The sequence below is a fragment of the Acanthopagrus latus genome, chromosome 4 (assembly GCF_904848185.1).
Source record: "Acanthopagrus latus isolate v.2019 chromosome 4, fAcaLat1.1, whole genome shotgun sequence".
NCBI lineage: Eukaryota > Metazoa > Chordata > Actinopteri > Spariformes > Sparidae > Acanthopagrus > Acanthopagrus latus.
In genome coordinates, this window is record NC_051042.1 from 4,700,580 (window position 1) to 4,712,656 (window position 12,077).

General features: G+C 39.7%; 1 protein-coding gene and 1 long non-coding RNA gene across 5 annotated transcripts; one reads left to right on the plus strand and one right to left on the minus strand.

Annotated features, from left to right (window-relative positions):
- Positions 1 to 1,486: 1,486 nt before the first annotated feature.
- Positions 1,487 to 8,238, minus strand: rlbp1a (retinaldehyde binding protein 1a). 2 transcript variants are annotated; one of them, XM_037095287.1, is made up of 8 exons: positions 7,466 to 8,238; positions 7,047 to 7,087; positions 5,879 to 6,007; positions 4,889 to 5,093; positions 3,611 to 3,789; positions 3,187 to 3,345; positions 2,984 to 3,094; positions 1,487 to 2,216 (listed from the first exon to the last, which is right to left on the minus strand). In XM_037095287.1, exons 2-8 carry the CDS (start codon positions 7,053 to 7,055, stop codon positions 2,070 to 2,072), a joined length of 939 nt encoding a protein of 312 aa, XP_036951182.1. In that variant the 5' UTR covers positions 7,056 to 7,087; positions 7,466 to 8,238; the 3' UTR covers positions 1,487 to 2,069. The 2 variants fall into 2 exon arrangements, with proteins under 2 accessions (XP_036951182.1, XP_036951183.1); XM_037095288.1 differs by lacking the exon at positions 7,466 to 8,238 and adding an exon at positions 7,292 to 7,455.
- LOC119018005 lies at positions 5,856 to 12,077 on the plus strand. Of its 3 annotated transcripts, none has more exons than XR_005074633.1 (6): positions 5,856 to 5,995; positions 7,032 to 7,165; positions 8,252 to 8,616; positions 8,859 to 8,935; positions 9,358 to 9,426; positions 10,715 to 12,077. It is a non-coding gene; the product is annotated as an uncharacterized LOC119018005 (long non-coding RNA). The 3 variants fall into 3 exon arrangements; XR_005074632.1 differs by having other exon boundaries at positions 8,252 to 8,612; XR_005074634.1 differs by having other exon boundaries at positions 7,032 to 7,089; positions 8,252 to 8,612.

Here is a 12,077-nt window from a genome sequence, read left to right on the forward strand (position 1 = left end):
TACAAGTAGATGGAGAAGTTGTTATCTGATTAATTTGAAGGTTTATAGCCAACATGGGGACAGAAGTGATACAGTTGAGCCCCCTTGTGACGACCACACTGTACTGTACTGCTCACTGTGTCTGTCCCCTGAACAAATTAAGCTACTTAAGTGACATAACAAACTCCATATGGTGTTAAAACAGAGTAGATACCTTCAGATTATCTGTCTGGCCTGCTTGTGTTTTAATAAACTGAGTAGCTGTTTCTTTAATTTCATATAAGTGACATTTAAAGGAACAAATCATAAAAAAAAATGCTCCTTTTGTTGAGGTCACACGTGTTTAACTCGTCTGTGAGCTTTATGAGATGTGTTTGACATGAACTGCAAACTGGCTCACATGCACAGTGCAGATGTACGGAGGATCACTGAACAATCACTGTTTGGATCTGGCAAATTCACTGTAACAACAGTTAAGCCAGTGATTTTAAATGGTGTTCCTGAGCCCCTCTGCCTGCTGGATTAAAAAAAATCAAACCATGGAGTTAAGCTTCAAGTGAGACAAAAAACTACCCTGACCAGGACCGTGGTAATCTGGAGCAGTGGCAGAAACTAAATTAATTACATCTACTCAAGTACTGCAATTAAAAACGATTTTCAGGTACTTCAGTTCAATAACTTTTACTTCTACTCCACATTTCAGACAACATTTTTTTCTCTTCCCTACACTTATTTGAGAGATTCATTACTTACAAAATAGAAAAAAAAACAACAAATAGAATACAATATATTACTAAAAGTTAAACTACACAGTAAGATATAAAGTCATTTAATTAACCCCACTTTGACCAGTTGCAAAATTTAAGAATTCAAGAAACAGATCTTAAAGCTGTCGTCGGTAAAGACAGTTTGTTTACATTCTGCCTTTATCCATGTTTTACACAGGACACAACTTTATAGAGTTGGGGTTGTCCTAACACTTATCATGTGAATGCAGGACTTGTAAGAGAGTATTACTATACCATAGTATTTCAATTTTTATTGAATGTTAAGAGTACTTTGTCTGTCTCTGGCCTCTCCATTGTAGCTTTGGTCTGATCCATTAGTAACCCTTCCTTTTACAGTTCCTCAATTTCTAAGAATTTAGTCAGTATGTATGTATATGGTAAATGATTGGTATATTCTATATAATAGATACTAATAATTTATAGTATATTATAATAGTATTAGTACAGAGAAACTGCATTTTCAAATAGTTTCAGTAATGTAATGTTCAGTAATATGTAATACTAAGAAAACCCCCATTATTACCTATTAATTCTAATAACTACCATTAAGTTATGACCAGTTTAGATTGCAACTTTCTACCTAATACCAACTGTTATTGAATGGTTACAGACCCATTTAAACCTCTTTTATGAGGCTGAAAATATTGCTCAATGAAACAGATCAGGTGAAGCAACAAGACGACAAACGGTAAAAATGACATAAAAAAAAACATCGGACACGCACAAAAAAATCTATTTTATTTTAAATGTCTCAATCCAGTGCAAATTGCAGAATGGATCTTTGTGGTCTGTCAGGCATCTGAGTGTCACAACTCAAACAAGGCTGCTGAGACAAAGAAGTGTTTCTGTGGCACTGAATCGGGATCAGGAGGCTCCTGCTCCTAAAACATTAATTTTCCCTCTTCGTATCTTTCTAAAATTCTCCCCCGAGACTTTGATTCACTTCTGTACTCTGTAGACTGTAGGCACAAGGCTGATGTGTATGATGTGAAATTCATTATAAGGCGAAACACTCCCTCATTTTCCCTCCGCTTGTAAAGTAACAAGGAATGTCAGTGTTGTAACATTAACCATCAATTATTCTCTCTGTAACATCTAAACGTCCTTTTTCTTTCTCACATATACCATCGTATATTTGCCCCCTTCTCCTAACTCTAGATACTTTTCTTCACTCATAGGAACTGCCTGAATAATAATAAAAATGTCAGTAGCTTCAAATTAGACCACATATCTGATCACAAAAGAAGCATCTAGGATGAAGGACACTATAACTCTTGGGGTTGATATGAGAGGACTGTTCTCTCAGAGAGCGGTGTCTTCAGAGCCAAATATCTTGTTGGCAATGGCCTGGCAGTCGGAGACCGGGGCTTTACCATCGAAGTCTGCAGGCAGGATGTCTGCGTTGAATTCTTTGATGTAGTTGTCGAGCTCCTCACCGTGAACAAAGACCTGAAGAAAGATAGAAACAGTGTTTAGAGGACATGACTGGAGCAACTTTACCACCAGACAAAGAAAAACAGGTCATTATCATTAGAGCAGCATGTTTTTCATGCTCCAACAAGGTATTTCCACTAAATAACATCCAATCTAATTACATTATAACAATTAACTATTCATCTTGTTTTGTGAAAGCTTCTATAGTTAAAACAAGAACGTTTTCTAGTGTATAACCTGAAATATAGCCAAATTTTTTACCTTAACATTAACCTTTTAATGTTTTAATGTGATGTTTTAAGTGTTTCACATCATAATGGGATAATATATCATCAAAATATCTGGTTATCATGTTTTATATATCTTATTATAACACAAAGTGTTTCATGTTATCTGAATAAAAATAGTTTATTATAACAAGAGAAATCTTTTGTTATAAAATGAATAGTTTGTATTTTGTAATATCAAATATATCATTTAAATAAAGCTTCCCATGTTATAACATGATGAAAATATCTTCTGATAAAGTGTGAAACGTTTAAGGTTAGAATAATAAATGAACACATCTAACATGAAACATTTAACATTATCACAAGATAATAAGCATATTGTTATAAAGAGAAAATATCTTGTAACAGTGAAAAAATGTGATACTGATCTGTTTTTGTTTTTCTGGCTTGGCAGCAACGAGCTTCCGTACAAATCGGATGTACAGTTGGAAAAAACGAGCTGAAAGTCAGATTTAAAATGAAGCATTAATGGCACACGTCGTCCCTCCGTACCCTCTCCAGCAGCTTGCTCTTCATGAAGGGTTTGACCACGTTATACGTAGTGGTGAAGTACCAGGGCTGGTGAGTGACATGGACGGCCTTGAAGCGGGCTGGGAACGAGTCCTGCGTAAAAACACACAAACACAACAGTTTTAAAAAAGCTCTGAGGCCGCACATGAAAAAGTTGTCAGCTTTCCTTGTTTGTCTGCTCTGACCTGCAGCATGTCCACCATCTTCTTGAGCTCGGCCGGTTTAATCCCTGATGCGTGCTGCATGGTGAAGCCCTTAAAGTTCTCAATCAGGACAAAGCCATTAATCTGGGTTTCTTCATTCTCCAGCAGCTTCTCCAGGATCACACAATATGCTCTTAAGACCTGTCACACACAAACAAAGACATTTTCAATAGTGATGAGGGTCCATTATAAATAGTATTTACTACATCCAGTCTATGCAACTTTAGGGATATTTGTACTTTTTACCCCACTACATTTATTTGACAGCTTTAGTTACTTGAACCCAGGAGGAGGAGGTTGAACCTAGGCCACCTGTTCTACCAGGTGAGCTATGAGATGCCCCTTTTCTTGGTGATTAATATCGGGGAGGTGCTGCTGCACTCTGTGGGGCTTTATATGCAGCTACCTCATCGAATGTGATCTCCTCCAGGTCCCAGTTCTCAATATTGAAGAGCAGGACGACTCGGCCGTACTTGTCCCTGCTGGGCAGAACCACGGGGTAACCGACCTCGATGGTGCTGCGGACCGCCTCAGGGGTCAGGTTCTCAAACAGCTCGGGATACTCCTTCCTGAAGCGCACATACCCTAGAGGACACACACACACACACACACACACACACACACATACATATTTGCATTCTGTTATGAAGCCCTAATGGTCCATGGACCCTTTGTGTACAGTGAAGGTTGTTTAGTGTCAAACACAATGACACCACTGTCTCAGTGCCTCTACAGTCTAGCTCCAAGCCTCTTCATACCGAAACACCAATTAACCCAGAGTGTGTGTGTGTGCGTGTGTGTGTGTGTGTGTGTTAGTGTGTGTTCTGTGTTTTACTCGCCAACACCAATTAACCCCACAAGACAAGTTCACATCGCATTCTCCTCTCACAATAACAAGTTCTGATCCATATTCACAAATTTGTGTTTTTCCTGTGTCATTGTTGACGACCAAATAATCTCACAGCTACAGCAAGAATAACAATCCAGGAGCACAAAATTAGTCTGCACTGACCAAGTGCACTTAATCTGATCTGCTCAGAGCCCGCGGCTTCAGGTGGAGTTTGGGTTCAGTTTCCATCTCATGTTAATGTCCAGGGAATCAGACTGAAGTTTCCATACTACATACTACTTTTGCACTTTTCCTTCGGTTAGATTTTGAATGCATGGCTTCTAGTTCTACAGAGTATCTCTACTCTGTTGCTAACTTAACCTGAGTAAATGTTCTGAATACTTCTTCCACCGCTGAGTAGAAGCAGAAGTCGTAAGCACACACAGAAACACGAGCAGCTCATCAGCATGGTATTTTGTCCTCTGAGCGTCAAACCACTCTTCAAAACCACTTTTTAATCTCATCTCCTCTCCCAGACCGACACAATCAGTTCCCAGGAGAACACTGGGGGTTCACAAGTGAAGTACACTTGCTGTCCCATTTGGACACAAAGGAGGTCTTTGTCAGGGGGAAACTCAGAAGCATTTAAAAGCCCCCAATTAATGAACACATGCCTCCCTGTCTCAGCGATGGGCAGGACTCATGCAAACGAGGAGCACAAACGAGGTCTCGCCCTCAATTACTGAAACTATTTGAAAATGTTTGCAGACACCGAATGAAAGCAAACAGCTTCTGATATCTGAGAGTGAAATAAAAATCACTGATACAAAGATTTGTCTAACGCCTGCTACCAACCCTTCATGAGCTCGTGGGATCTGACAACGTCAAACTTGCGAGCTCTGAGGAAGCGCAGGAGAAGAGAGTCTGGTTTGTCCCCGAAGCGCTCCACCACCAGTTTGGCCAGGTCGTCCCCCTCCGCCGCTCTCTCCTTCATCATGGCCCGCAGGTCCTTCAGTGACGACGCCCGCCTCTCCTCCGTCTCATTCAGCTCGTCCTTCGCCTGCAGGGCAAACAGACAAAAACAAGATGACATCAGACACATCAGACAAATGTGGTGGAAGAAGTGTTCAGATGTGCTTCACTTAGTAATACTACTGATACTTCACTGTGAAATTACTGCATTCAAACCTTGCACAGGGAAAAGTATCTGAGTATCATCAGCAAAATGTTCCCTGTTTGTGTGTTACTTTTATATCTACTGTTTTTTGGATTAACATCACTGCTGCATTAATGTGTTTGTGTCATCTTACTGGTGTGGATGTTTAAAGTTGAGCTCACTACAACTCCTTTAGTTAAGATAAGATAAGATAAGAAAAGACAAGATAAGATAAGATAAGATAAGATAAGATAAGATAAGATAAGATAAGATAAGATAAGATGTTCCTTTATTGATCCCCCTTGGGAGAATTTCACAGGTAACACAGCAGTACAGAGGGAGATCAGTAGCAGCACAAGAGTGCCTCAAACACAGAGAGAAAGAATAACAATTTGAATAATAATATAATTAAAAAAACTATTAGAATAAAGATAAACATTCTATTAACAGTAACCGTCCTTGTGTGTATATACTGTTGGGGAGTTTAATCTACATCAGTTCCTCATATTCTATTAGATCATCATGTTTGCAGCCTACATGTCCTGTGAGTGGCAGCTAGCACCTCTGTCAGGCAAGTGTAATGGAGCAAAACACACAATATCTGCTGTATGAAATATAAAGTACATTACAGATACGTAGTGATTGTTCTGGGGTAGAGATTTGTGTAGGCTGCAGTTATTATTTCGAACCTTTTGCACAGTGTGACCGGGCAGCTTGTGGCAGGGCCCGAACACCGGCCCATGATCTTTCACTGTCAGATGCTCCAGCTTAGACCTCATGGCCTGCTCCTCCTCCGACACCATACGGTAAGATCCAGTCTGCAAAAGCACAAATTTGTTAAAAATGTTACCATCATATCGGCCTGTGCAGGTTGTTATCATCAGATGATCCTCTAGTTTCTTGGGTACGCTGCCATAAACAACCACATCAACTGATCTCATCCTTTACCCAGTGTGGTAAAAAGTCACGTTTAAGTAAAAGTAAAGATTTTGTGTTGAAATATTAGTTTGATAAACGTGAAAGTTAACCATACAAATAGTTCTTCAGTGAACTTGAGGGTTGGGAGGGTTACTTAGATTCCAATACAGTTACTAATTACCTCTAGAAAAATGTAGTCAGTTACCTAATCGAAGTATCACAATATGAAAGTTGTGTAACTTTTGGATTACTTCAGTACCAAACATATGCAAATAAAGATGAGAGAAAAGACATAACGAGAGGAATAACGAGTAAATTTGGTTTCACTCAGACAAGAGTGATGACGTATCGACTGCATCGTTACAGACGAGTACGTCATACTTTAGTTCAGAAGTGTAATCCTGTTTGTAATCCTCTTTCTAAATGTAGTGGAGTAGGATTATAAAGTAGCAGAAAATGGAAAAAACATATAGAAGTACCTCACCATTGTTCTCAAGTACAGTAATTGAGTAAATGTACTTATTCACACTCCTTCACTGCTTGTCTTTCACATCACTGCAGAAGTAGTTTATGAAACAAAGCGAGAGCGTTGTTATTATACATGCTTTACTGCTTGGATACTTCCACAGCGTTATAATGACTTTTAGTCGAGACCCCAAACGATCCACAGCAGTGGACGGCTGCTTAATCTGCTTCACATGATTACAGAAAGGACTTCTAAAGCCACCACTTAAAAAACAGCTTAAGGGTCCATCCCAGAGCCGGCATCTACCGGCACAATAACAGCTTTAAGCAGCATCATGCGCTGACGGTCAGACCTCCAGCAGCTGATGCTCCACCAGTGAAGAGAGAGGCCAGACCGTGATGAGAGGGCTTAAACAGAGACAAGGTGACACTCAAGTGCTCTCTGTTGAATTGTTTCAGAGTGATTCAACTTACAGCAGCCATGGTTGCAGCGTCTCACAGCAGCTTCACCAACACTGTGAGGACAGAAGCAGAATTGGCACAAACAGAACATGAGAGCTAAGTCTTTCTTTCAGAGCTGTCCAGACGTTCAGGTTGTTCGAGTCAGAGTTTGTTAGATGAGGTCATGGAAACAGACATGTTTTAACGCAGTTAGAGGCAAAATCTACATGACTGATCAACACAAACATTTCTGAGATAAACTTATTTATATAAATCACCTTGAATAACCTCTATGAGTGAAATAAAATAATGTACTGGCTCAGTGATGTCACTGTTAAAGATGAATCAGTGGAGAAGACCGTCCTCGTACATAAGAGCCTGATACAGCACAGTGACAGAGCAACAGCTTTTTAATTTTGTTTTTCCAATCTGGTTTGTTCCCCTTGTATTACCTTGATTTAGTTTGGATGGCATATTTGACCTGTTACCACTCCTGGACATTTATGTAAAAATTATAACCCTAACCCTAAAACACCCGTCCCAGTCTGGTTCAAAGACGAATAACATGCTGGAGCATCTGATTATTTTTTCTTTGCAAAATAAGTGCCTCGTTTATATTTGAAAAAAACAAAAAACAAAACAAAACAGAACATCAGTCTTTAAACAACATTTATGGCTGCGATAAAGAACTTTCTCAAGATTAAGAAACTCTGTGCTCTTTATGTATCTCAAATTGATATGAACATGAATGCAATTTTTGATTTTGGTTTTTGGTAAATCATCATCACCTACTGTCTGTGCTTGGATTAGGACACAGTGGCACAGCTATAACTTCTATCTAAATACATGTACTGGACATGTTACCTTTAAATGCACAGAACTGTGGATAAAGTGATCTTATTTAAACAATTCTTTAAACTAAAACATAGAGAAAAAACATTGTATTTAATTCATATGTAGTCTGGTGTGAAGCTAAATTCTGATGTGGATGTTAGGTCATGACACAGATGCCCCACTGCTCCTCTTGAAAGACTTGAAACAGTCTTATATTAAAACAATTCTACAATAACTCTACTCCTATATTAACTTAAGCGAAATACCGAACATGTAGTCTTGCACTGAACAAATCTTCCAAAGCTTCCAAACATTCACTCATTACAAAATGTAACTCAAAGTATTGCTTTTAAGGTTTTGATCATCACAATAAACCATACTAATATCCCCAAACTTCTCATCAGTGATCAGTCGAGGGGTCATTTTAGCCAGAGAGCCGACTTACCTTCAGCAGACAGGATGAGAGGAGTGGACAGAGTGGCTGGAGAGACAGCAGGAGGAGAGAGGACCAGGAGGGGAGGAGCTCCTGGAAACGTCACTCCAGGCAGGATTACAATGACACACTGGATTACAAAGAGTGGCTAATCTATATAATGCAAACTGTGGAGGAGAGGCGTGTCGGTCTGGACTGTCATGCTTGCGTTAAGGTGGTCCCCAGGGACCAAACACAGGACTTTTTGTGTCACTGTCTGAAACGGGAACCATTAAATCTGCATCCTTTCAGACTGCCAACAGAGGACGACTCCACTGGATGCAAGTCTGATTGTATGTAAGCTGATGAGAAAATGATCTTACTTTACACTTGATTATTAGCTCAGTAAACAGTTTCCTATTGAGTCTATAGTCTCAATCGCTATAATTGGGTCCCATTTAAAGTCAAACAGATGATATATAGCAGGGCATGTTGACGAGTCGTTAACACGGTGTGGCCTCAGATTCTGAGTCAGATCCAATCAGGATATTTCTTCCAGCTCCAACCTCTCATCCAAATGTGACCAAATCTGGTTTCAGAAAAGCAAGATGCCGACGCCCACGATGCCAATTCTGGCTTCAAAATGGTTGTCCGCAAATCCACGGGTGACGTCACGGTGGGTTTACACTCAGATGAAACACATTAATATAATAGAAAATATTACAACATTTCAGATTTTAAAACAAATGAATAAAATAGAAAGCAGCAACACTCTTCAAAAACACATTACCGAATCCAAAAACAATTCAGAAACATGCTGACAAATCAGAAAACACAACAACAAATGAACAAAACTGAAACTATTTTTTCGTTCAAGTGTTTTTCAAATGTGTTGTGCACCTTCAGGCCACCGTACACTGGTCTGATTATCATTTTCATCAAACAACAAAGATTTTGAAACACAAGCAAACAAATCTCAAAGAGAAACTAAATGATTCCAGCTCTACATAGTTTGTATTAACACCGCATCATGTTGTACAAAACCTGCGAGCCGCATGTTTTTCTCACTGCTGTCTCACACATCCGTCTTGTCCCCAGTGTGGTGCCCTGTAAGCTTGTTGTTCCCCACTGAGACTGAACGTCGACCCAGCACATGTGACATGAAAGGTGGGATTTGAGCTTCCTGTGCCTGAACAAATGTCATATGAGGGAGGCGACCACCTGTGAAGGACTCACGCGTTCAACTTCACATTACACATTCTTTGAAGTCCTCAACAGAGGGAACCACCTGTTTTGGGGCCCAGATTATGGATTAATTATCCATGGCTGCACAACATCAGACAGCTGGCCAGTCCTCTGCTGCCACTCATTAACTATAGTCAGTGAGAACCAAATCATGTTTGCTATTATTGCTGATTATCCGTCACGTATCTCTTTCCATCTTCATTCCCTCCATCTTTCTTACTTACAGCACTGAATCATTTTGGGGTCAGGTTTGCTTCACTAGCAGAAATCTACAAAGGTAACGGCTCTTTGATTCAATGTCAGACAGTTGGTCGTGTGCCACACATGATCCCCAGAGGATGTACCCTTCTGACTTTAGTTTTCTTCTGACTTTGCCACCAGAAGGTTGATATTAGTGCCATGAAATTTGATGCAAACATTCAAATTCACATCAGGATGAAACGTAAAATTGGTGAAACCCTGCTTCTTCATCTGGTGCTGTTGATCTGTATCTGTAAGCTTTCAGAAAACGTGCAAAAATACAGACGGAGGGAACCCAGAGTAGGGACAGAAGGCTCCATCGGCGTCCTGTCTGATGCAGAGCATAAATGAGCCTTTAGTTAAACAAACCCACCAAGCTGGAAGCTGCCAAGCTAATTAACACTAACATGTTATGTGTTCACACATGAGGATTAGCAAAATGTGTCTCACTTGAGTTTGACTACATGTTTATTTGCCCCAAACAGCCAGACTACCTTGTACATTAGCAGCAAGATAGTGGACAACAACTGGCACAGAGGCAAAAAGGTTATTGAAAAATTCACCCCGTACTTGTGTCAGGAAGGGATAAATTGGGAGAAGACAACAAACCATCTTTTGTACTACACTGTAAACAAGTTTACTTCTGCTGTAAAGGTGATCACTCGATGATCTGTAGTTTTTGGTACTTCCACATTAGCTTCTGTTAAAAGAACTTGAGTCTGGTGTGTTGTATACATTCATACCTGCCCCAAAAATGCCAAATCTAAGCTAACCATCAGCCTCATCTTAATATGTTTTATGGGCGTATATGTGTGTTATATTGTCATCCAACTCTCAAGAAAAAGAAGAAAAAACAGATAAGGCAAATGAAGGCACATCTGAAGACAGATTTATTGGAACGTTTATTTCTGTAACTGAAAACCTTTGAATGATCAAACATGGCATGTATGTTTTTCTCTCCTCTCTTTAGAATAAAGCATGTCATCTCTGCATGAAAAAGCAGACCCTGTGTTAGACCGGACATCATCTGAATCCTAACTGAGGGGAGGAGAACACAGCGGAGTTGAGCTGATAGAAGAGGTTAATGAGCTGTAGCTGGGTCTCCCTCCTCCACACTGAGGCCTCTGTCATCCAGAACTGGCAGACTTACTGTACTCGGCTATTGTTCCTCCGTCAGCACCTCTCATTAGTGGACGGTCATGAATAAACTTCTATTCCCTCGCAGAGACAAACAGGGGTTAACAAAGCCTCCATGTATCACATCAGACGGCGCTACACAAGTTTTTTTCTTTACAGTTTGTGTCTTTGATGTAAAGGAATGTATGGCTGTTATGTCAGCCTGCAGCCAACAAACAGGCAGCGAGCGCTGGACAACTCCATGTACTGTTGGGGAGTTCAACGTACAGATATGCACCATATTCTATAAGATCATTGTAGCGTTGCTGTCATGCTGTGAGCTCAGAATAACAGCTCGTTTTTAGCTTTGTGATGATGCATTTCACAGCTAATCCAAGAGGCGTTTCAACTTGTTTAAGTAGAATTTTTGCAAAAACATTAAGAACACTAAATCTTTCAGTATATCACAAACACTGAAATAATCTAAATCACTGTGTCTGGAGATCTGTGGCAAAGTATGAAGCTGCATTAAGTCAAATGTGTAAATACCAAATTTAGTTACATTCCACCACTGCATAGATGTTACTAATAACAATAACTAAGGTCTATGCGCTCCAGTTAGTCATGAGAGTTTGAAAGTGAGTAAGCCTCATTATTTTTTAATTAACAATACCTGAGCTTTTCCTCCTGTCACAGGTCAAAATGTCCTCTGAATTAAAGAAAAATAAATCACATCACTTAATTACATTCAGAAAACTAATATATAAGTCCTCAAGTCCTGAAAATGCTGTCCTCACTAAGAGAGTCTACTGACTGAGAGGATCAACACCTCCACCTGGTGGCTCCAGACAAGTGCACCATGTCTCCTACAAACCCACATCAGAGACGTCTGCTGGATAAAGGAAACACTCGGTGTCAGATAATAATGTTGGTTAATTTAAACTTTCGTTGGATTAGAATTAGATGTGGGTGAAACTAAAAAAGCTGATCTTAAATGTTACACTATTCTAACACTGGTCTCACCGGCTAACACACATAAAACATCAATATACTTTAACTAACAGCACATTTAGTCTCTTATCATTACACACTGCAAGACAAGTAAGTATAACAAACTTAGATGAAGTATAGTTTGTGTATTTGTACTCATGATTTATTTATCTAAGGTGTTCTAAACTGAAGTTGGGCTATTTTGAGGCCATATTTTTTTGTGAAGT

Bases quoted from the DNA above. Each gene is read 5' to 3' on its own strand.
- rlbp1a (XM_037095287.1), bottom strand. The intron at 5,094-5,878 runs GTTCGAAATAAT...TTTGCCCTGCAG, and splicing joins CCGGTCACACTGTGCAAAAG to GCGAAGGACGAGCTGAATGA. The intron at 3,346-3,610 runs GTAGCTGCATAT...TGTGTGTGACAG, and splicing joins AGGAGATCACATTCGATGAG to GTCTTAAGAGCATATTGTGT.